The sequence below is a fragment of the Megalops cyprinoides genome, chromosome 19, assembly GCF_013368585.1.
Source record: "Megalops cyprinoides isolate fMegCyp1 chromosome 19, fMegCyp1.pri, whole genome shotgun sequence".
Lineage (NCBI taxonomy): Eukaryota > Metazoa > Chordata > Actinopteri > Elopiformes > Megalopidae > Megalops > Megalops cyprinoides.
The window spans coordinates 15,325,190-15,346,541 of NC_050601.1; the positions used below are offsets into that span (position 1 = coordinate 15,325,190).

The following is a 21,352-nucleotide window of genomic DNA, read 5'->3' on the forward strand; positions in this document are numbered from 1 at the left end:
CACACACACACACACACACACACACACAGTTATTTTAGTGTCATCTATTTCTCCTCATCCTGTGCTCAAGTACGTGTTTAACCTTTTGGGGACCATCTCAGGACATTCTCAAAAAATTGTCTGCACTCTATTTCGCTCCTGTATTCTAGGCAGTTTTAGACTGGCTATGCTTTTACAGAAAATCTTAAGGTAAGAAAACTAATGGTTAGTTTAACCCCCAAAGGGGGTTAGTTTAGAACAGCTGATGGGTTCAGCCTCAGTTTTAAGAGGGGAGAGGATATCTCTCCCATGATCAATATCTCCAGTTACAGTGAATATGAATAGACATGGTAAGATATCTGTATAAATATAAGTGGCGTGTATAAAAAAATATATATATATGCGTGTGTGTGTGTCTGTGTCTGTGTATAGTGACAGGGAGAGAGAGAAAGATAAGAGATTGTGTGTTGCCATCTGCAAGTAAGGTCTGAGCTGACATTTTTTTCGGCACGTAACGCTTGTAACATATCTTGGGAGGGCTCCAATCCAGCCCAGGTGCTGAGTCTCTGCTTCCTGTCTGATATGGGCAATGACTCAGAACCTGTCTGTGCCGGTCTTATTAGTCAGAGTGATTTTTTTTTTGTTCTACTCCCAGAATGCCCCGGTAAGCACTTTTGCCTGAAGGAACACATGTCAAAAGGAGCATATCCAGAGTGGCCTCTGCATTTTTACCTGCGCAAGACAGGGGGAGGAGGGGGGGGGGGGGGTACAGCCATCCAGCTGGCCTTTCGCTTTTTGTTGTCCAAACAACTTTGACCTTCAAGATCAATGGCCCATTCTAGGGCCAGAGTTGCCATGCTACTCTCTACAAAGGTCAAGGAAACAATATGTGATTGTAAGCTGCTGTATATGGTGCCAGCAGAGCTCAAGCACACATACAAATGCAATCACTGAGATAACTCTCAGTCTTAGTTTTGAAAAGGCCTGGGTGGTACTCCCAATCAAAATGAAACTCTTTTGCAAATGATTTTGTGTGACCAGATTAGCAAATGAATAACTCTTAGGACCTATTCCTCTGAAAACAAAAGGAATGGTCACACAAGGATAAAATCATAAAGACAAGGTGTACTACTATGTGTCAAATTAAGTTATAAATCTGATTGTGTTACAAACACAAGTGAGAAACTACAAATGTTTTCAATCAAACCTATAGTATTGCTAATCTACAAGTTGCCAAGTGTAACTGCTGTTATTGCAGACACCTTTTGCCCAAGATTTGTTAGTGAGCATTCCATGACCAGTGCCTAATGTAGAACGAGGAACCAATCAATTCTCACCTAAAATGCAAAATTGGCCACTAAGTAGACATTATTCGGCAGTCTATAAGTCTACAAAGTTAGGGGTAACACAACTCAGGGCAAAAATTACCAGCAGACTATGAGGAGACAAGTTTCATTCATGGAGGATACACCTTGGCAGACAGACAAATGGGACTTTCGGGTCTCCACAGCTGTCCCGCCCCCTCTCTTCCCAACATCCCCGGCACTGGTCGCCCCCCAGTAGAAACTTCCTGCGAGTGGCATGCAGGAAACAATTTGACACAGGGATTAAGGTGTTGGAATAATGGGCAGGCAGACAGCGTGGGCTGCTCCTCCAATGGCACCCCTGAGGTCCATTACACCAGAGTGGGCTCTCACAGCAACGCCTTCCTCACACGCAGCCACTCTGGAGCTATGCTCTGTTTGACCCCTGCCGCTTATGCTTAATATTATCCCGATTTAGAATTAAAACCATTTAAAATTAGAGAGTACTTCCTTTAAAAAAAAGGGAGCAGGCAAACTGGTTGGTGACACATAAGAACCGGTTTTCCCAATCAACTTGAGTTATGTTTTAAAAACCTTATTCTCACAAAGTGCTTAAAGTCAGTCCCTGGTGTTGCACTTCTTCAACAAGCTGTCTGTCATTCACGACTGAACTAACACTAAAGTGCTGAGTCTTTCAACTGAGTTTATGTACCATTCAAAGGAAAAAAATGAGTACATTTCCAAGAAAAAAAAACTGTTGTAATGTCATTTGTGAGATAGTGTGACGGCAAGCACTACTAGTCAATATTTTATTTTCAGAACTGAAGATCAGAACAAAGACTGCTACCCGGATAACAAGTCAAAGATTCTGGTAAACATCCACCAGTTTTGATCTGGAATGGTTTCGTGTTTGCACAGACGGGACCCTTGTCACGAGAGGAACGGCATGTTAAATTCCAAAACATGAAAATCCGTCCTATGGAAAGGAGGGCGGAGAAGAAAAATAATCTTGCATTCTGTTTACGGAAGTGAAACCAAATATGTTGAGCAAAACCTCTGTAGCCCAGATGTGAGCTCCACGCCATGCAGACTCGCCATGCTAACCAGAACCATCTGTGGGCCCAACAAAAATAGGAAGTTGACAGAAATATGGAAAAAGAGGAATTATCGTTTGAGAACAAATCAAAATACACATGGTCATACATTTCTGAAATACAGTTAAAGACAGCCTTTTCTCAGGATTAGTGGATTGACATTACATTACATTACATTCATTTAACAGACGTTCCTATCCAGAGTGATTTCCAGCACCACAGATTTTAACGAGCATGACGAGACGAACGTGGTGAACTTTGCGTCTCAGCACACACACATCCTGCTGACCCTCCTTCCAGAGAGAGCAATACAAGGAAAAAAGCAAGATCACTGGACAAATCAATATTCCCTGTTGAGTCTCTGATGGCACACACATAAAAAGACTCATCAAGCTCTGATTTCCAGATTTAGACTTTTTATCTGGGACTAAATTTCAACAGACCGTATCTGTCAAAACCAATTTTTTGTTTCTTTGTGCAACAAGGGCATTTTTGGGAGCTGCAACAGGGTGTGGGTAATACTCCTTCATCAACATAAATGTTGGCGAGGATAAAAAAAAAAACTGGTCAACTCATGGTATATGACAGTCTCTCATTCTAGAAGGTGCAAGTACAGAGAGGGTGCACAGCATAATATCACTGGTGAGTATGAAGCTGTTCAAATCTCCTATAACTCCATGGCTAAAAGTGAGATAAAAAAACCTATCCCGTGCCGTCTTCATAGCCGGGGGCTTGTATGGGCCTCTGTTTCAGACGGTGGGAACATGGGAATGTGGTGATTAAGAGTAGGCCTTTATGACCTCCCTTCTAAAAATAATCAGTTTACTCAAGAGGATTGCCAAGGAATTTCTTTGGGCTGAACAGCAGGGAGATCAAAAAAACAAAAAAAAAAACAAAAACATGGGGCTTTGGGGAAAACGGAGCGTGCAAGAGAGAGAGGGATGGACAGGAAGGTGTGGGGTTATAGGGGTCAGGCAGACAGTGTTTCTGAGGCCTTCTCAGAGTAATCCCTCTGGAGGCTAGGAATCGTAAGCGTTGTGAGGAAACAGATGCAAGTACGCTGTTACTGGAGGACTCAACTAAACAAACTCATCACAGTTTAAGACTGGGCCAGAACTACAGTCAATCAGGGCTTTCACTGTTCGTGAACCAGCAAATGGGCCAGTAGTGCCTCTCTTCCAATATGGCAGGTGATTAATTGACATGGATGGCCCAAGCCACACACCCACCAGAGTGCTTGTGAGCACGGACATGCACCAAACATCAGCGAATATGGTAGCATGCTGTTAATGGGGTCACCCACAACTCAAACAAACATACAAATCTAGAATTTTCCATGGACCCCCTGGCTACCTATCACAGACTCCCAGTTTGAGAACTGCTGGTCTATGGCATTCCTCACATTGTTCTAGTTCTCGTAAGTAGGCCAGCATCAGTAACAGTGGGCAGAGCTTGAGCGGTTAGGTCTCGTTCAGCCCAAAAAAAAAAAAAAAAAAAGAAACACAGCCAAATGCACCAGTCAGTCTGATTCCTTCTCTGCAAAGGACAAGGGACAAATTTTGAATCACACCTAAATGACGTTTTGCTGGTTTTTCCCAACTCGGGCTGAATGACGGGAGCCACTGTCACGTCAGAGCCGAACGGGGTGCTGGGGGGGTGTCACTCACACACCGGCGGAGTTGCGCGGCCTGTATTTTCCCTGCCTGTGATGTCTTCACTTGTGGCTGTGACAGCTGTCTTCACCCGGCTCAGTCCGGATACCTTGAATGCACACTTCAACCACAACGCCCACAAGGCTCCGAGGATCTCGCCAAGCCAAGATCACTGCTCAGGTAGCTTATCGGCTTCCTCTATTTTGTAAAACTTCTAAAGCGTGTTTACAGAGCAGAAAATGACAAATCTGTTTATTTAATCATTTTTTTCCCTCAAGAAGGGAAGGAGGCAAACTGGACTTAGCTCAGATCTCCTTTTATGTGACACAACTACATTTTTTATTTTGCCCTGGGTACCAACAGTGTGGAAAAAAAAAAGGAAAGCAGAGGCATTTTGTCACCATAAAGTCATCGTTTCCATTTCATCCTTTGAAATGGGCAGGTCAAGCTTTGAGAGCGGTTAATGAATTCCTTGGAATTTGCGCTGTGCCTTTTAACACAGGCAGCTGTAAATCGTGCCCTGGACAGGCCCTGGCTGTTCTCTCTCCTCTGCCAGGTGACGGGATGCACACCCTTACTAATTGTCCCGGCCACTCCCTATTATGTAGGCGTTCCTCGGGAGGGACTGAGTCATCTTGTGCCCCTTTTCCTCCCCCCCCTCCCCCAACTCCCCGAACAGCCACATCCTGTCTGACTAAAACCTTCAGGGTGCCTGGTCCCCTCTGCCAGATTATTTCACCCTGCTGTCCCCAGCTCCTCTTGCTTCCTGTTCCGAGCTCCTCCTCTGAAAGCACAGAGACCTGCCTCCTAGGCCCCACATGCAAGCACTTGAACAGTTCAGAGTCAACGTTTTCATACTTTTTTAGCGCTCAGTACAGCTCTGACCACAAACACAGCGGTACCTCCCACAGCTGGCTGCTGTTCTTAACTGAAACCATGGAGAAAGAATCTGAAACACTTGTAAAGTGTAAGCCCATACAACAACCTGCTAAGCAAACACATGACCAGTATATAAAGCAAGGACCACCAAAATTTTACTGCCGGGATTAAAAACAATAGATCACACAAATGCCATGCTTCTTGTTCTCTGGTTCTCATTGTCTTCAGCTATACAGCTGGACAAGATGTAACAGCAGCAGATGTTAAAATGTTGCAAAATTCCATGTGTGTTCATTGCATTGGTGAACTTAAACAAAGCCTTGCTTTGTCTTGGTAAATTAGCGCTTGTTTGTTTAAAAAAAAAACATTCACCAAACCAGAAAAAAACTGTGTCCAAGTCTGCTTCTGTGACCATTGCACTGAACTCTGAACTCTTACAAAATTGACCTTTGAAAGTGTACAACTCTTGTAATGGCCCAGAACACTGGCTGAGTTTGAAGCTGTGGTTTGGATGCATCCTGTCCTCCCAGCAAGCAAGCACATGAGCGCAGACTCACAAGGGGAGCAATTGTGGGCTTTAATCTGCAGTCTGCAGCCATCTGCAGCCTGTGTGAATGCACCCTCCCAATGCTCCTCACGCGCTTCACCGAGAGGCCAGCGGTGCAATTCTCTCACTCAGCCGGTAGGCCCGTACATGCTTTGCAGGATCTGAGATTTGAGGGGACAGGCAGGGGAGGTGCGCAGAGACAGCGCATCGGGGCCGTGGGGGAAGTCATGGTGTTGCTGTGGAGAGCCTCTCCCAGCGACAAGCCCTTATCTCCTGGGCAGTCTGGCCCCTCAGCTTCTGGACTGGCTGAGTCATAGTGTGAAAGGCAGTAAATGGGCCAGAGTGCGTGCGTGCGCCTGTCTTCCCGTGAGCTGCTCGGGCGCTTCAAGGTGACACACGGCCTGTGAATCTGCCGGCTGCGAACGGCACAATGCGGGGAAACCAAACAGAAAGCAGACAATAACCAGGCACATGACAGGCATCTGGGTGAGATCTCATGGTTGCCATAAGCTAGTGTACACAGTAGAACTTCCTAACTACAGAGGGCACCCCCTGAAAGGAACCTCAAATGGGGTTTACTGTGCAGGCCCATCCATCCTCCTGGCTGCTTGAAAAGAAGGAGAAACCTGAAAAAAAGTCCATTTGTCTGTACTTGCAGTGCCCTTAAGAAACCTGAATGAAGTACGATGCAAGAGTGTCAAATTACCTCACAGTGAACGCTTATGTAATGGCAGAAATGCAGAGTAACTTTCGAGTGTATGGCCATCAGCGTTACTGTGGGGGTAAGTCCAGGGCTTTTCCTCAGTTTCAGAAAAGAAAAAATACCGTACCAAGTCATCACACCCTACCACTGTGACAGTGCCTTATAAATCACTTGTGCATGGTTGATGTCATTTATTGCAGTGCTTTCATAAACTTCCCCAACCAATGAGAGCTTTCACACCTAATGGTTTCTTTTTGGGTGTGGATCTCACTTATCTGACACAGGAGCATAATTTTCAGGGGTTAGGAATTTCTGAACTCATGCAGGTATCTGTTTCGATGTAACTAGGGATGAAGTGTTCACGTATTTTTCAGAAACGTGTGAAATAATTCACTGTTACTATAAATATCCTTCAGTGACTTGTTTTAGTCACCCATGCACACTAGCAAAGTAAAAAAAAAGAAAAACACTGGTTCAAATGGGTGACATTTCAGCCTCTAAACACTCAAACAATCATACAATGCAAATAGTTCCCTATGAGATACCAGTATTTGTGTGGTGCTGTGCCTAATACTAAGACAAGCTTTTGGATACCCTTTCACTCAGAACACACTGTGACATGTAACTAGTGCAAGAAATGGCATACCCCAATTAAAATTAAACTGTAGCCCCCCCACACACACACAAACAAACACACAATGAAGTCTCACACAAATTTCAGGCTCAACAGTTAAAAACAGTTTTAAAACGTTTTTAAAATGTTTAAATTCTGGAAAAACTGAAAACATTTACTGAATTCTTCGCAAATTAACAATTTATACACCTAGCACAAACACACATACACTCAAACACACAAACAGAAGAAGAGTGGTGGAAAAAGATGGTTCCACTTACCTATTCATCCCATTGACTGTGCGGGTAGGCTGAGAAAGAGTAACATCCAGTGGGCCCTGAAAATTCAAGCAACAATACTTTAAAAACAGAGACCAGAGACTAGAGAAATATTTAAAAAAAACCAAGAAATTTTCACACACCAGAACCAAGCTGGCCAAACTCTCACTGCTCGTGTTCTAGTTCTTTCTGGAGCGAAAGCATTGGACACATGATTCCTTGCATTGTGTCAGTTTTAAAGGGAGCTAGATAAGAGATGAAATTTGCAGGAAAGCATTTTTATATTGTATTGAAGCTTTGTTGCTTATAGTAAACACCCCAGCTTCCATTTTTTTCATGTGTGCAATTTCACTCATAAATGTCGACCACAGTGGGACAGAAACTAGAAGCGATTCAGAGCAGCCAGAGTAGCTTTGTCATGGACACGTCAGCCTTAAACACTGAGGTGAAAAGACATCAGATGTAAGAAGGGCTGACCTTTATGTAGTGCTAAAGAATGAAACCATCTGCAATTTCCATAATCAAATCTTCATGCTGTGATCTATGTGAGAGTCAAAGAAGCAACTCTTTCAGATGCAGTACTCTACGGAAAAATTATAACTAGGTTATCAATGTACCTCTGTGATATTTGACCCATTTCAGAGTTGAGTTAGGGTGGCTTGGCGATTGCACAATAACTGTAACCACTGACAGCACAATGACTTAAAAAGCAAAAACTCAATTCCTGCTTCAAAGCTTTGATATGGTTCTTTTTGCTGCACTTGCTGTTTAATCATTCAACATGATTTGGTGATGTTCCCCAGGTCCTTTTGCTGGTCTTGCCTAAAGATTTGTGGTGTTTGTTATTTTGACTGTTTGCAGAACAGCTTCCAGACTAAGTTTTGCCTAAAATTCATTCATAAGAGGAGAGCTACAACTCTTACATTGTGTATCCCTATCCAAACTGGACAGTTCCATGTGGGCGGGTCCATCAGTATGAGTCTTGGGACTTTGGCAACAAGTAATTGCCAGGCAAGAAGTCAGCTATACTTGCTAACAATGTGAGTGCTAATTCCCTCACATACAACAAATTTACCAGCATAAATTTCCCCTTCCCTCTGCTATCAGGAAACTATGCGGTTTGCCAACAGTCTCAACACATTTCAGGTCTGTTTTAGTAATGGCTGGCTTGCCTTTGAAAGGCTAAAGTACTGGTGAGAAATATGTCAGGCAAAACAGGCTCATTTAATGCAGAAACCAAGAAACGGGATTCTTTTGTGCTGTAGCCTTTTTTAGACCCAGCAATTAAGGTGAAAAGGTTACAGACTGAAAGTCCTCATTGTTGCGCTCTTTATAATATGCAGCACACAGTTAGCCGATGTTGTACAGACTGTTACCTAGCACTCCTCTTTTGACCTTTGATTCACGTCATTACAGAGGGAGAGCGACTCGCTTTCTACATTAAATGGTACCAAGGAAATGGAATTCACAGCGACTGTAAGCAGGGAGAACAGTGAAAACTGTAAGCAAGGCGTTTAATGTGCTCTTTGTATAAAGACTATATGCAGACTGGAAAGAGCAAAGTTTACTCCACATCATGTTTTTACCAGGTGGATGAGTAAATGAAAGATTATTTCCTGGAAAATCACAGTGAGGTACAATTCTCTGTACTTTTCCGATCAATCAAATGTCTAACCCTCTCTTACATTACATTATCGCTCTTATTCAGAGTGACTTACATGGGTTACAATTTTTTTTTTACGTTACCCATTTATACAGCTGGATATTTACTGAGGCAATTCTGGGTTAAGCACCTTGCCCAAGGTTACAATAGCAGTGCCACAGCGGGGAACGGACAACCTTTTGGTACCGAGTCCTGCTCCTTACCACGGTGCAACACTGCTGTCACTCTCTTACCATACGAAACACAATTCAAAAACCTGGTACCTGAAGCACTCAGGCTTGGATTAACAGTCCCCCAGCTCAAATTTATCAATTTCCTAAACCTATCTTCCCAAACCGCTGAAGGGAAGGGAAAGAGGGTAGTGACACTGAAAAGCTCATGCTATCCGATGGGTTACATCTCACTCAGAAAAGGCCCAACTCTAAATAAGAAATAAACCGACCACAACAATCCTAAAGTGACTTATGGTTTCAAACCGAGCCAAGACCTTTCCATGAGAAGGAAGGGCAGAAAACAGACAGTCCTGACACATACATACACAATGCGTATGTACCCGGTGCGTCTGACCTGCCGCACAGGGACTCCCCGCGATCAAACGCGGGATTTCCAACGCAAACACGCCGCAGTGTGCTTCCCTGTGCCGCTGCCAAGAATCCCAGCCTTGATGTCGCCCAGCGGGTGCCACCGCCCCCCCCCCCGGGCCTTGCTGCTGCTCCCTGAAACACTATCCGGGTCAACCCTGGGCCTCCGCCGATCCGAGACTGCGTTTTACAACTGGGGGGCTGCTAAGTTTAGGATTCCGTTTGAAAACATACCGAGGTGTTTGCGCAAAAAAGTGTTCGCAGCGGGCTCCCGCGAGGCGGGGAGAGGGCAAACACGGCACGCATAAAAGAGACTTCGTTAGCGGCTCACAGGGGGATGTCAGCGAACGGGCCACCCTCATAGCGTCCCCTTACTACGCCCGCTTGTGGCTCCAGTTTGTGACCCCATGTGTGGCTGCACTGTATACCTGCGTTTCTGTACTGAGACACAGCAAACACCGCGGATGTTACGGATGTTACAGAGAATCCTCATCTTTGAAAAGACGGATAAGTACAATGTATTCAAAACTGCACCTCAACGCTCATTCTCAATTTACCATTTAGAAGATAATTTACCAACGTTGCCCCTCTGTTCATGGCCATCTCTCATTGAAATGAATAACACTCGGGTAATATGTTTTGAAATATTTGTTAATAAACCCTGCACCCGATGGATGGATAAATAAATGAGTATGGTGCTAGTAATCCTTGCTTTACAATGACAAAGTCAGGTTTATGGAACATCCTTAATGGAACCCCAAACAAATTAACACAGTCATCTGAGTTAGCATAAACTGACACCTACTTTTGTTTTTAGCAAAAAAAAAACTAAATAAAACATTAAAATGGCACATAAGGAGCTCCCAAGTGGCTCTGTCAGCTTGTCATGAGGACAGGCTAAATGCAGCCAGGGCTCGAACCCATGTCATTGTTGGCCACAGCAGGCAGAACAGATCTGCCAGGGAAAGGGGATGGATAAGCCAGCCAGGGTTTCCTCGTCTCACCGCTCTCAGGCACCCCGCAATTCATCAGATGCCTTTAAGCTGCTCGGATGATGTCATCAGAGTAACGCCTAACCTACAATTGTTATGCATTTCACTGTGGTGAACCATGTAGTGCCAAAAAGAGCCATTGGCTCTCACGCCAGAGTATTAGAGGATTGTGTTTTTTTTTTTTACTTCAGTGCTCCTGCACCAGGGCAGAGTGTTTCATGCTGAGATGAGCTTAATGTACACTTGGTGATTCCAATCAGGACAGCATATAGGGAAAAAAAAAGAATCTGAAGTGTTTTCAATGACAAAATTTCCCATTGCGCACACACACACACACCTATGTAACATTCACACATGTGGCAGACTCCATGAAGACCCACCGGATGTCATTTTTGAATAGTGACGGTTGACAGTACTGCCCGTGCTGCCACTGCCACGGTGTCTGCTTCACGCGGAAGCTCAAATGGCCCACATGTCACAGCCTCCTTTCTCTGACTGACTCAGCAGCTGGAAGGTCTTTGGAGAACACGTTCACACTTTGCGCTCAATTCCTAGCCTGCTGCCCTCTCATGTATCACCTTGGTGCAAAAAGCAGTGGGGGGGAAATTGATTTGCTTTCACATTGTCTATAAGCGAGTCATTTAGTGCACTAGATATGTGCAATATAGTTTTAGATATAATAAATGTATACTAAAGGTTGGTATATTAAGAGAGACAGTTCAGAAGCTTAAACATATAACATTAAAAATTGCATCATTTTGATGACACAATTTACTTTGCAACTGAAGCAACCATCTTACATAAGGCTGATTGATTATTTAATTGAAAAGTTAGACTGCTAAAACCAGAAAAGAAAAAAGACAGAATTTAGCCATACCTGTGTCTACTTTGTTCAGACTCTTCTATATGTGCCTGGGCAAGCGTGATACCACAGACATACTCTACTGTGGATCGCAACTAAAGACATCCAATTTGATCGCTACCTCCTCTGCATTTGACTGGATTATTGTCTGAGCGAAGCGTCAGAGGGGCCTGGCTCCACCTCATGCCCCACAGTCTCTAAATGCAGGGTATGGAGGGATAGAAAGATGATGTCATAATATGCATCCCAGGTGTGTCCTTTGGAACATGTCATTCATTGGTCTTGAGCAGGCCCCGTCTGTGATGACTGTGAAACAGAGCTGAGATTACTGTGAGATTAACTGCTCACTCCTGTCTCTGGCTTTGCTCAAACCCACCCCCTGGCTCTGAAGATCTCTGAAAAAGGGTAAACGTGTAAGACTGAGCAACTGTGGTGCCCAATCAAGATGACAACACAGACTGGTTTACAAACTTGGCTTGCAGATCAGAGAGAGACATTAATGTGAGAGACAATTGAGACAACTCTCTATGTAAAGGCCTCAGTGTGTGGACATAGCTGATGGGGTCTCTGAACATGAGTAGAGTGCTGTGTAAATTCAGTAGCAACTGACAGTATGCCTGCTTGCCAAAAGTCTAATGCAAACTTTTCAACAGTGATTCTCTTTAGTTGTCAGAGCACTGTGGAAAAAAAGGTTATTAGTTAACATGCTTAGTTGAGATGGAAACAGTAACAAAAACTTCAAGAGAAGCCCTGAAAGCAAGAAAATGGAATACTGAATTACAGCTGCTGACATTTACCATCTAGGTACTGATGTCAAGAAATGAAGACCTTAGTTGCCCAGTAACACTTACTTAATTCATGATTACATTTACAAGACTCAATTATATCTAGTTGTGCCTCTGACTGGCTGGACAACTTCCAAGGAATTGAAATAAATTATTTTTAATGATGCCTCATATCAGCTATGTAGCAATCCTTAACTACTGCAATGTGCGCTGGGTATATATTCTGGTATTAGGGTTTGCCTATGCAAACGCCAAACCAGTCTACAGTCACCAACAGAGATTTTTTACAGTTGTAAATGTGGATTTGAATATTTCCAGCAAGAATTTACATCACTCAACGCTCCATTTCTAAGAATATGCTCTACACACATACAAATCGTATGTAACACCAGCCATTGTTTCAACGCTAGTGTCCTATTTCTCAACAATACGTTGAATGCATTCATTTTCACACTACGAGGACAGTTTCCTCTAATTACAAAAGTGACAATGCAATCAGCATTCAACACTATATTAATAAGGTTCGTATTATTGGTCAAGTAACTTCTGTAGATTACGTCATGATTTTTGAATGCAGGCTTGTGATGTAGTTATCAAATCTATTAGGAACACTCCGGTAACAAAGATCCCCGATAGATCATATTAAGCCATTCATACAGAATTATAACTACAGCAAATAAAATAATGCCATGATTTATGATAACGATAAATTGGGTATGCTTGGGCAAACCGATTGCATTATCTTTTTATCACCGTAGATGCAGTATTAATATTCATTTAAATATTCAGCCTTGTTGTTTAAAGACTACGCTGATGTTTCGTTTAGAAAGTAGGCCTCGTTAGCTACAGAACTGGCCTTTCCTGCTCTGCTATGAACATTGCTATTTGTCCAGCCGTTTGCTTATAGGTCCAAATAACCCCTCAAAAGCAGGGTCACCAGGGAACAACAGTAAGCCCGGGAGTGTTGAGCCTTCATCGAACACGCATGTCGCAGTTCACATATGTCTGTGTCAACTTTTTCTTTTATCACGCTCATATGTAATTCATACGGTTTTAATTGAGTTTTCATTTACATTTACCGTATCTGTCAACGTTACATTTAACGTTTACCGGCGAAAACGTATGTAAAGTAATGCGTGTAAATATTGCTGCTCACTAATACGCGCGGTTGCCTTGACAGCAAGCGCCAATCGCGGCATCCCTGCATATGGAAACTTATGGCTACTTCTGCGGCTATGGAAGTCGAAGCAACAGGGGCCAGGACGGAGGAAAGGTACTCAGCACACAACATAAGGTCGATATGTACACGCAAGGATACCTACCATCCCGTTGCGCGCTAGCTCGCTCTTGTTGCGCATCTCGAAAGATTCTTCCTCCTCTTTCTCTCCATATTCCCGTCCAAGCAAACTGAACCCCTGCCTGCAGCACAGAAAGCAAAAAATTCCTTGCAACGGCATTCAAATCGGGATAACGTCGAGTCTTCGTAAAATTCCGGCCTCAGCATCCACTGACTCTCTTTGTGTAATGTCCAGATACCGACTCGCAAAATCCAAATCCCACGATAGTCCCTTGGATCGTTCTATCCAGACAGAGGTTGCTGCCCATAAGCGTCCAGTGCAGATACAGATGTGTGACAAAGGACAGAACGACACGTAAATGTAAGTTTTAACATTGAGAACGTCTTGCACGCGTTAATATGTAAATATATGCCTAGGTATGATTCGCAAAGACGTTCTACTTGATCAGGTTCTGTCGGAAACCAGTGCCCTCAAAAGTGCTTTTCTCTACGTATTTCCCAGCGGTTACGATGTCCAGACACCTTGCTGATGCCGTTGAAAACACTCAACCCCTGCACGGAGAACTCTGTGTTCACTGAATTTCTATTCCATGTAGTGCAGGGCTTGCCGAAGACAAAATAAGAAAGTAGTATAAAGTGAGGGAGAAGCGACTGCGAGTTAACTTCACGGCTCCCTCGTGGTACGTTTGCCCGTCTTGACACGATTCCAACTCTGTAGAGTCGAACACACGGGAAACCAGACACTGCTCCTTAGAAAACAAAGCGTGCTACATTTGTGTATGGAGGAGCAGGCGGCCTGGCCTCTCATGCCCAATAGCGAAACACGTCCTGCTGAATACATACACGCCCAACACCGCCCCTCTCTACGGACACATTGCGTCACATGCCGCCCTGGAACCAGCCCATTTACAACGGCGGTGGGTGGAGGCGAAATGAGGATAGAGGAGCGTGTCAAAGGCAACTCACAGCCTGTCCCATTCTGCGCTTGTGAGTCGATTTTTTTTTTTTTTTTTACTGATCTTCGGTCTTTGTAGCCTCATAGAAATATACGTCGTAACGCCCACACCTAAGAAACTAGTTATAGAGGTACGACGTGCCACACATGAAGAGCCTGTCAGGCAGTGGTTTGGAGCTAAACTTGTAATGTTTAGGGTGTTGAACTGAAGCAATGGTGGGGCACCTCTTTTGTTGACATTAAAATGTTGTAAAAAAATATCAATACAATTACTGTAATATAATTTTAATATCAATGAAATTATATAATTTAAATGTGACAAAAATATTTTATTCTTGCTATTGTCTTGGGGGAACATGAAGTGGAATAATATTTGGGACATGTTGACTTTCATTATAACTTTGGATGTCCCCTATGGACACAGCAGTGTCCTCACCAAGAAATGATCTAGGGCAAGACTACCACGCCGAGATTCTATCCTCAAGCTTTTGTCCAGCGTTTGAAGGAAAGAGGTAACCTTTCCTGTAGTTCAACCTGTGTGGGGATTGTGGTAACTGTAGTGACAGCAGTAAGTACAGGTTCAAGGGACAGGGTGGCAGGAATGGAAAGTATGGAGGCCATGGTTGTTTGTAGTTGATTCTAGCAATAAATATTTTTGTGCAGAAGCATCTCTTTATGCCAGGAATAATCTATATTTTCCATTGGCTTGTCACCCCGTTCTTTGTAGCGCTTTTGATTTGTTATAGATGGAGCCCATTTCAAATTGCTGCCACAGGGAATTCAGGATCGTATCTGGGCTACAGTGCTTGCTGACCACAACTGGGGGTTGAATACTTCGTTTAGGTGCATGTAAAAGGAGCAGAGTGTTCAGAGGTCATTCAATACCAAAGCAATAACTAAATAAGATTTCAATTCTCCTAATGAGAAGTACAGACGCAGACAACCATGTTCGCTGCCAGCTGCTGAATAGCACTCTCAAAGTCATGTCAGTGCTGGTGCTGCTGGGGGTTTGGTCAGAGCTCCTGGGAGAATGTCCTGCCAAGGCTGTGAAATAAAGCATAGACTGAAAAGCCTCAATAAGTAGTTTTCAGACTCAATATCTCTTTACTGTTCTGATAGAGCTGGCTTTCTTCCCATAGAGACAGACTTCAGCAAATATGTTGTGCATAAAATTTGCTTATGACAACCGGACTCCGAACACTGAATCCTAAGGCCCAGAGCTCACTTGACTTATGTGTGCCCTTTGTTTTGGAAGCAGTTTAGCAGCTGGTGGTGATGCCTTAACTGTTCTGCAAAGAAAACACTGACAGTAAAGGTTTTAATGACTTGCTAATTGCAAATGGGCTTAATTTTATGTACCCACACAAAATTAGTTCCCAGTATGGTTGAACCAGATGATATTTGACCAGTTTATATCATATTGTGGGGTGTTATGGGAAGAAACCTCTATAATCAAGTTGACAACCAGGAATGTACTGTGAGATATCTAGGTGAGAACTGGTGCAGCAGTGTCAGAATGCTAGTTAAATGGGACCAAATAATCAATAGTTAGGAAGTTAACTTATAATTTTTGTTGTTTATTTAACCTTCATTTCATCTCCTAAATCAACACCTGCCCTCTTGGTTCTCTCTGTGTATTGGCCAGTATAGCATGCAGAGAGTAGAGCACTGCCTTCAAGAAAAAAAAAAACACTACTGATGACTGCATTGGCTTGTTGGGCAGATTACTTCATACTGTATGGTTTGACTCCAGAAAAAAGTTTGAAAAGCACTATTCTAAAGGTGAATAGAGGAATGGTACCTATGAAATGAAAATGGTGTTCACAAAGGTTTGTTTTTCAGCAAAACAATCAGTGCTCATGATTCATGCTCGTTTTCACCAGACTTGCCAATGTGATTTCTTTCCTAAGAGTGGTTACTTTGAGCAAAATGTACTTATTCTGCATACACAAAATGCAGCTGGACTCAGTGATGATAGACGGTACACGAAAGGGAGACAGATGTCATTTCATCACTAGTATTTTGCAACCTAAAATACTCAAATTGCATGTCTTTAGATGCAGATTGTACGTCTAAATTATTTGTACGCCCCTTTCCTCAATCCTGGAAATACAGCCATGTTTAGGCAAGCCTATGATTTCAATAGGGCTGGGTATGTCGCTGTAACAGAACTGATAATCCCCTCCCCAACTTCCTCTTCATCTGTTGCTCTGTTAAGGTGCAAAGACAGCACTGAGGACTATAACTTAGCCTGTTATGTGATGTCCTCTTTACCCCAGGCTAAAAGGGTGAGCACTGCCCTCTCTGACATTTTTTCCTACTCCATTTTTTTCCAATGGACTTTTGGCTCTCTTTTGAAATGATCATATTCAGACCTATATCATGCATTGGATTTGGTCTCTTCATAGGAATGACTTTGCCAGCTCTGTCGTGCTTCAGGTGGGTGGACACATGGCCTGGCAGCAAAGAGAGCAAACACATCATTGCCATTGGCTTGGTCCTACATCAGTAACTTAATTTCCAGGATTGATCCTCATATCCTGACTTGGATTCTCAAAATGTGAACACTACATACACATGGAGAAGTCCCTCTCTACCTGCTGGAATCTCATCATCCTGTCTGTACAGGCAGGGATTTCTGTGCGCCCATGCAGAGCTGGTATTTGGCTGATAAGCAGGCTGAATGTACCAACTGAGAGAGAGATTTTATGTTTATCTGAGCGCATAGGTGCGCACATGTGTGGGTGTTGGTGTATTTTTGTGTGTGTTTTGAGTGTGTGTGTGTGTGTGTGTGTTTGGGCATATGTTTGGGCATGTGTGCCTGTATTTAGGCATATGTGTGTGTGTGTGTGTGTGTGTGTGTGTTTATGGAAGGGAGATTCTTGTGCACCATGACTGCTGTTTCGTGAATATCCGAGAAGAACATTTTCTGCCCTGCCCTTCCTCCCTGTCATTCTCATATTTGATCCACCGGCCAAACCTCCCCCATCTTCCAAAACAATATGCAGGAGGCTCAACTCCCACAAACCTGGAGGAACAGATGGTCTATTTTTAGAACACACTCACTGCCCACGCAGGTCTAGCAATAGAAAAAAATAGCTTTTCTTCTATATATGGTCATGAGGACTGATGTTTCACAGATGGCAAATGGATATTATTGCCCTAACAGATTTACAGAATTTGAATCGGAGCAAAAATGATTCGCTTTCCACTGCTTACATAAAGAAGTGTGAAAAACATGCAGAGGCACTACATCACAATGTTTGACTCGGACTCTCTCTTGCCGTCCGCGTTTTGCTGGAGTGAACACCCACTGATCTGTGAGCAGGCCTGTAAATCGGATGGGGTGCAGGGGTGCACCCGCGTGGAGCAGCGGCACACAAAGGGCCCCAGACTAAAGACACACTGCAATATGGAAAGTGTTGCGCTGCTACACTGAGTCAGAGAGATGGAGGGGCAGATCCTGTGAGGGGTGCGTGATATTTAAGGATGGAGTTTTCAGCATCACCACGGCAACTCCAACTAAATGAAGTCTCTGGCTGACTGTTTGGAGAGGGAAAGCGGGTGATTCTGATGTTCACCAGGGACTGCGCAGAGGAGACATTATCCAGACCTTCGGACATTATCCAGGTGCCTGGTTCTCTGATAGAAATGGCTGTCACAAGTTTTGTCAATAGCACTCTTTCACCTTCAGTATCCTGGACAGCAAAGATCAAACAAGTCTCTCTTAGTCCTGGCTGCTGAAACTCTCCCATTCTCTCCTGCTCCAGGCCATTTTACATTACCTCAGTATGCATTGCAAATAGCCACCTATCAATAACATGTCCATGTGAGACCTTTTTCACTGAAGCTTTTAGTCAGTGAAGGGTTTTTAAAAAATTGTCATGCAATGTTTTTTCACAGGAGCTAGGTCCCACCAATCACAAGGTTTATTGTTTGGACAGCTTTTGTTAAGCCCCTAGGCCACAATTGTAGGTGGGTCAGCAAGACCTGACGGCTCAGTGAAGAAAGTTTTTTCTTGTTAATCCTGACCCCAGCACCATTACTGTGCTTACCAGCCCTCTCCAGGTCTAGTCATATAGGAGACACGGACAGGGCAGGAGCTCACGTTAACTGTTACCAGTAAGTGTTGTCAAAATCTTATACTTATTTCCACTCTTTACAGGGCACCTGTGAGAGGAGAATAGCATCCAAAGTTATACTCACTTGGTGAATCTTACTTGAAACTACACTAAATACTAGCATTAGTCTCAAACTTTTTAAAGAGAAATCTATTCAGGTTATCAGGGTAAGGGATTATTATTCATCTTATTCTGAGCTACTTACAAGGGCACCATGGGTTACAGTGTGTCAGGACAAGTGAAGCAGCATTACAGGCTGAAGGAGGGGCACAATGTGGCCTGCAGGCTCCGCTCACACCTGCACTGCTGGGGCAGTGTAGGCAGGTGGGCTTCATTGTGAGCTCTGGCAGCAATCAGAAGGGGCAAAGGCGCAACGGACTCCCACCATCCTTCTGCGCTCTTTCATCTCCCAGGAGACTCTTTGGGCTCACCTTATCACTCCTTCCCCACATACACAGGAACCATATATCTCCCTAACCCCAGCCATGGCTGCCAAAATCCCCTTGTCACCACTGAGGCTCCATACCACTCATACTACCCTTAATTTATCCATGTGTTCCTGTCCCCTACCAGAGGCATGGCCCTGTTTCCCTTGGCTGTGCAGGATTTTTACAGGAAAGTGTGTGGGGGAGGGGGGTTTCCAGGGGGATGGGGGTGGCAGGGTTACTCAGTAACTCACTCATTACCTCAGGCCTGAGGGAAGGAGGGGAACTGGGGGCTGCTCTGGATTTTACGACCCCGCCAATGATTTACCAGCTCTTTGCACTGTAAATACAGGAGGTCACTCATTGACTGTAGATAAATATAAGCTAGCCTTGCAGTGGCTTTCTTGCTCAGGGCAACAATGGGGCTAAGTATCACAGCTTCACTAAGGCTTTCAGTTTTGGATTTTAAAGGCTGAATTCTTGTATTAGAAATCAATTTCTTGCATTAGAAATCAAATTCTGTCTGTATATCCTCAGCAAAAAGAATGCTTGTAACTAGGAAAAGTATAGTGACAGGTACTTAAGACAGTGTTATCTCCTGCTATGCCTCCAGTTATGCCAGATCTCACCGAATATAACCCAGCAACCCTGGATGCAAATTGACGATATGTTCCCCTTCTCTGCAATTACATGAACGTTTTTCAAAATTTTCAGTTTTTACCTACATGATCAAAGTCCGATGAGAGCTTACATACTACTCTGAGTTCATAAAAATTGAGCTGAAAGATGGAATCAAAAGTTTAAAGCCTGACAGGAAAATAGTTAGAATATAGTAACAAGATTGTTAAAACTATTGGGTGGGACATACACAGAGAACAAGACAAAACTGTTCAAAAGTGGCCAAACAGAGAGGAAAGACACCCAATAATGTCAGGTATTTGCACTTTCAGCAAGTTAAGGTTTTCTGGGAAGCGTGTTCTGAGATTTGAGGGCACTCTTTGCCTCCAGCTATATATAAGGCGAACACTGTTCATAAATCTCTCCACAGTTTGAATGTGTATCTGGTTACACTAATTAGTTTCTGAGAATGTAGGTTCCAGTGCTAACTGGCCTTCCATGCTTGCTGTTAATTGAACTCCAGTGGGGGTGAAACAGAGGTGGCAGGACAGTTTTTTTTTCCTCTGGAGGAAAGACATGGAACCAATCCATTAATGTAAACATGCCATACCATGAGATAATGTATTTTTACCACTAAAAAATAAAGACCGTGCTGTTTATGTAAGAATGGATCACTTCAGCAAAATGATTAACGCAGAGAGGGTGTGGGGTGAGGAGGTTGGAGAGAAGTGAGGGTTGAGTCAAAATCTGTCTATTTATAGCACACTCACTGTGTGAAAGTTCTCTTGATGTACGTGGCATGGTGCGTTTGCCAAAGTCCCAACCTGTTTATTTTACTGTCTTTGTCAGAGAACATTATTCCCCTGTTGGCCTTGCAGAGGTACACCTTTGAATAATCTTAACCCTGTAGAAATCCAGCTGTTGATTTGCATTTGAGCTGCAAGTAACATGGCAGTACAATAGGGTGGTCAGGGAGCAGGACCTGTCTTGGCTCATTTTATGGGGGTATCTATCAAGTAGGTAAATAATGTCATAATGTAAAACTACTTTCAGGTGGCCTTTGATAAAGCTGCAAAGGGTCTGCACACATGACTCCGCACAGCCCAAATGTGCAGAGCACAAGTCAGTGTAGCATGGTGGTAAGGACCAGGGCTCACAATCGAAAGGTTGCCCATTTCATTCCCCACTGGGGCACTGCTGTTGTACCCCTGGGCATGGTACTTAACTCACAATTGCCTCAGTAAATATCCAGTTGTATAAATGGGTAACATGTAAAAAAAACCTGCAACCTGGGAAAGTCGCTCTACATAAGAGCGTCTGTTAAATGGCAATAATGTAATGCAAGTCCTGCCCTGCTTGATGAATTCAGGCTTGAATAGGCAGGGGGCTTATTAATTCAGGCTGTCCTTTATGCCGTTAAAGTGGTCATGCAGTCGCAAGGGGAGGTGTCATACTTTGTACCAGTATCTCCCTTAATGCATGCACCCCCTCTCAATCAAACAACACATCGCTTTCATTTAGGCCAATTTAACAATGCTGCGCTATGTGAGAACATGGCAGCGTCATAGTGACTCACAATAGCAGACAGTGAAAGCTTGTGTTAGCAGCTACTGACCAGTATGGAGACGCCTTCACAGGAGAGGACCCAGCGGAGAGGACAGTGTTAGTATAAGTGCGTAAGGCCCACAGCAGAGCTGAATGTGTGAGATGAGCCTGGAATGTCTGTGGGTCTGGAGACCCGTTGGTTCAGAGGAGGACAGACAGTCAGGGTGCATCTGAGAAAGGGCCAGTGTTGGGGAAATGGTGGCAATGTGTCTCATGGTGACACTTGAGCGTGGTACACAACCTCTCCTCTTACACTGGGGCATGTGTGAGTTGGGGTGGGGAGGGAAAGGGAGGAGGGAAAGGTAAACTAAGGCCAGGGAAGAGTGCTAAAAGATGATCGTGAAGAAAACTGTTGCTAAAGCTGAGGATATGCTTTCTTTGCAAACAAAGTGAAGGAAA

At 43.8% G+C, this 21,352-nt stretch overlaps 1 protein-coding gene across 1 annotated transcript in view; it reads right to left on the reverse strand.

Moving 5' to 3' along the window:
- LOC118794634 (pleckstrin homology domain-containing family H member 3-like) overlaps nucleotides 1-14,069 on the reverse strand; it is a 34,470-nt gene extending 20,401 nt beyond the window's left edge. Inside the window, exons 1-2 of the mRNA XM_036552887.1 lie at nucleotides 13,255-14,069; nucleotides 7,053-7,108 (exon numbers count right to left, since the gene is read on the reverse strand). Of these exons, the coding sequence (XP_036408780.1) occupies nucleotides 7,053-7,108; nucleotides 13,255-13,389 (191 nt within the window). The 5' untranslated portion in view covers nucleotides 13,390-14,069. The remainder of the gene's footprint in view (nucleotides 1-7,052; nucleotides 7,109-13,254) is intronic.
- Nucleotides 14,070-21,352: the final 7,283 nt, after the last annotated feature.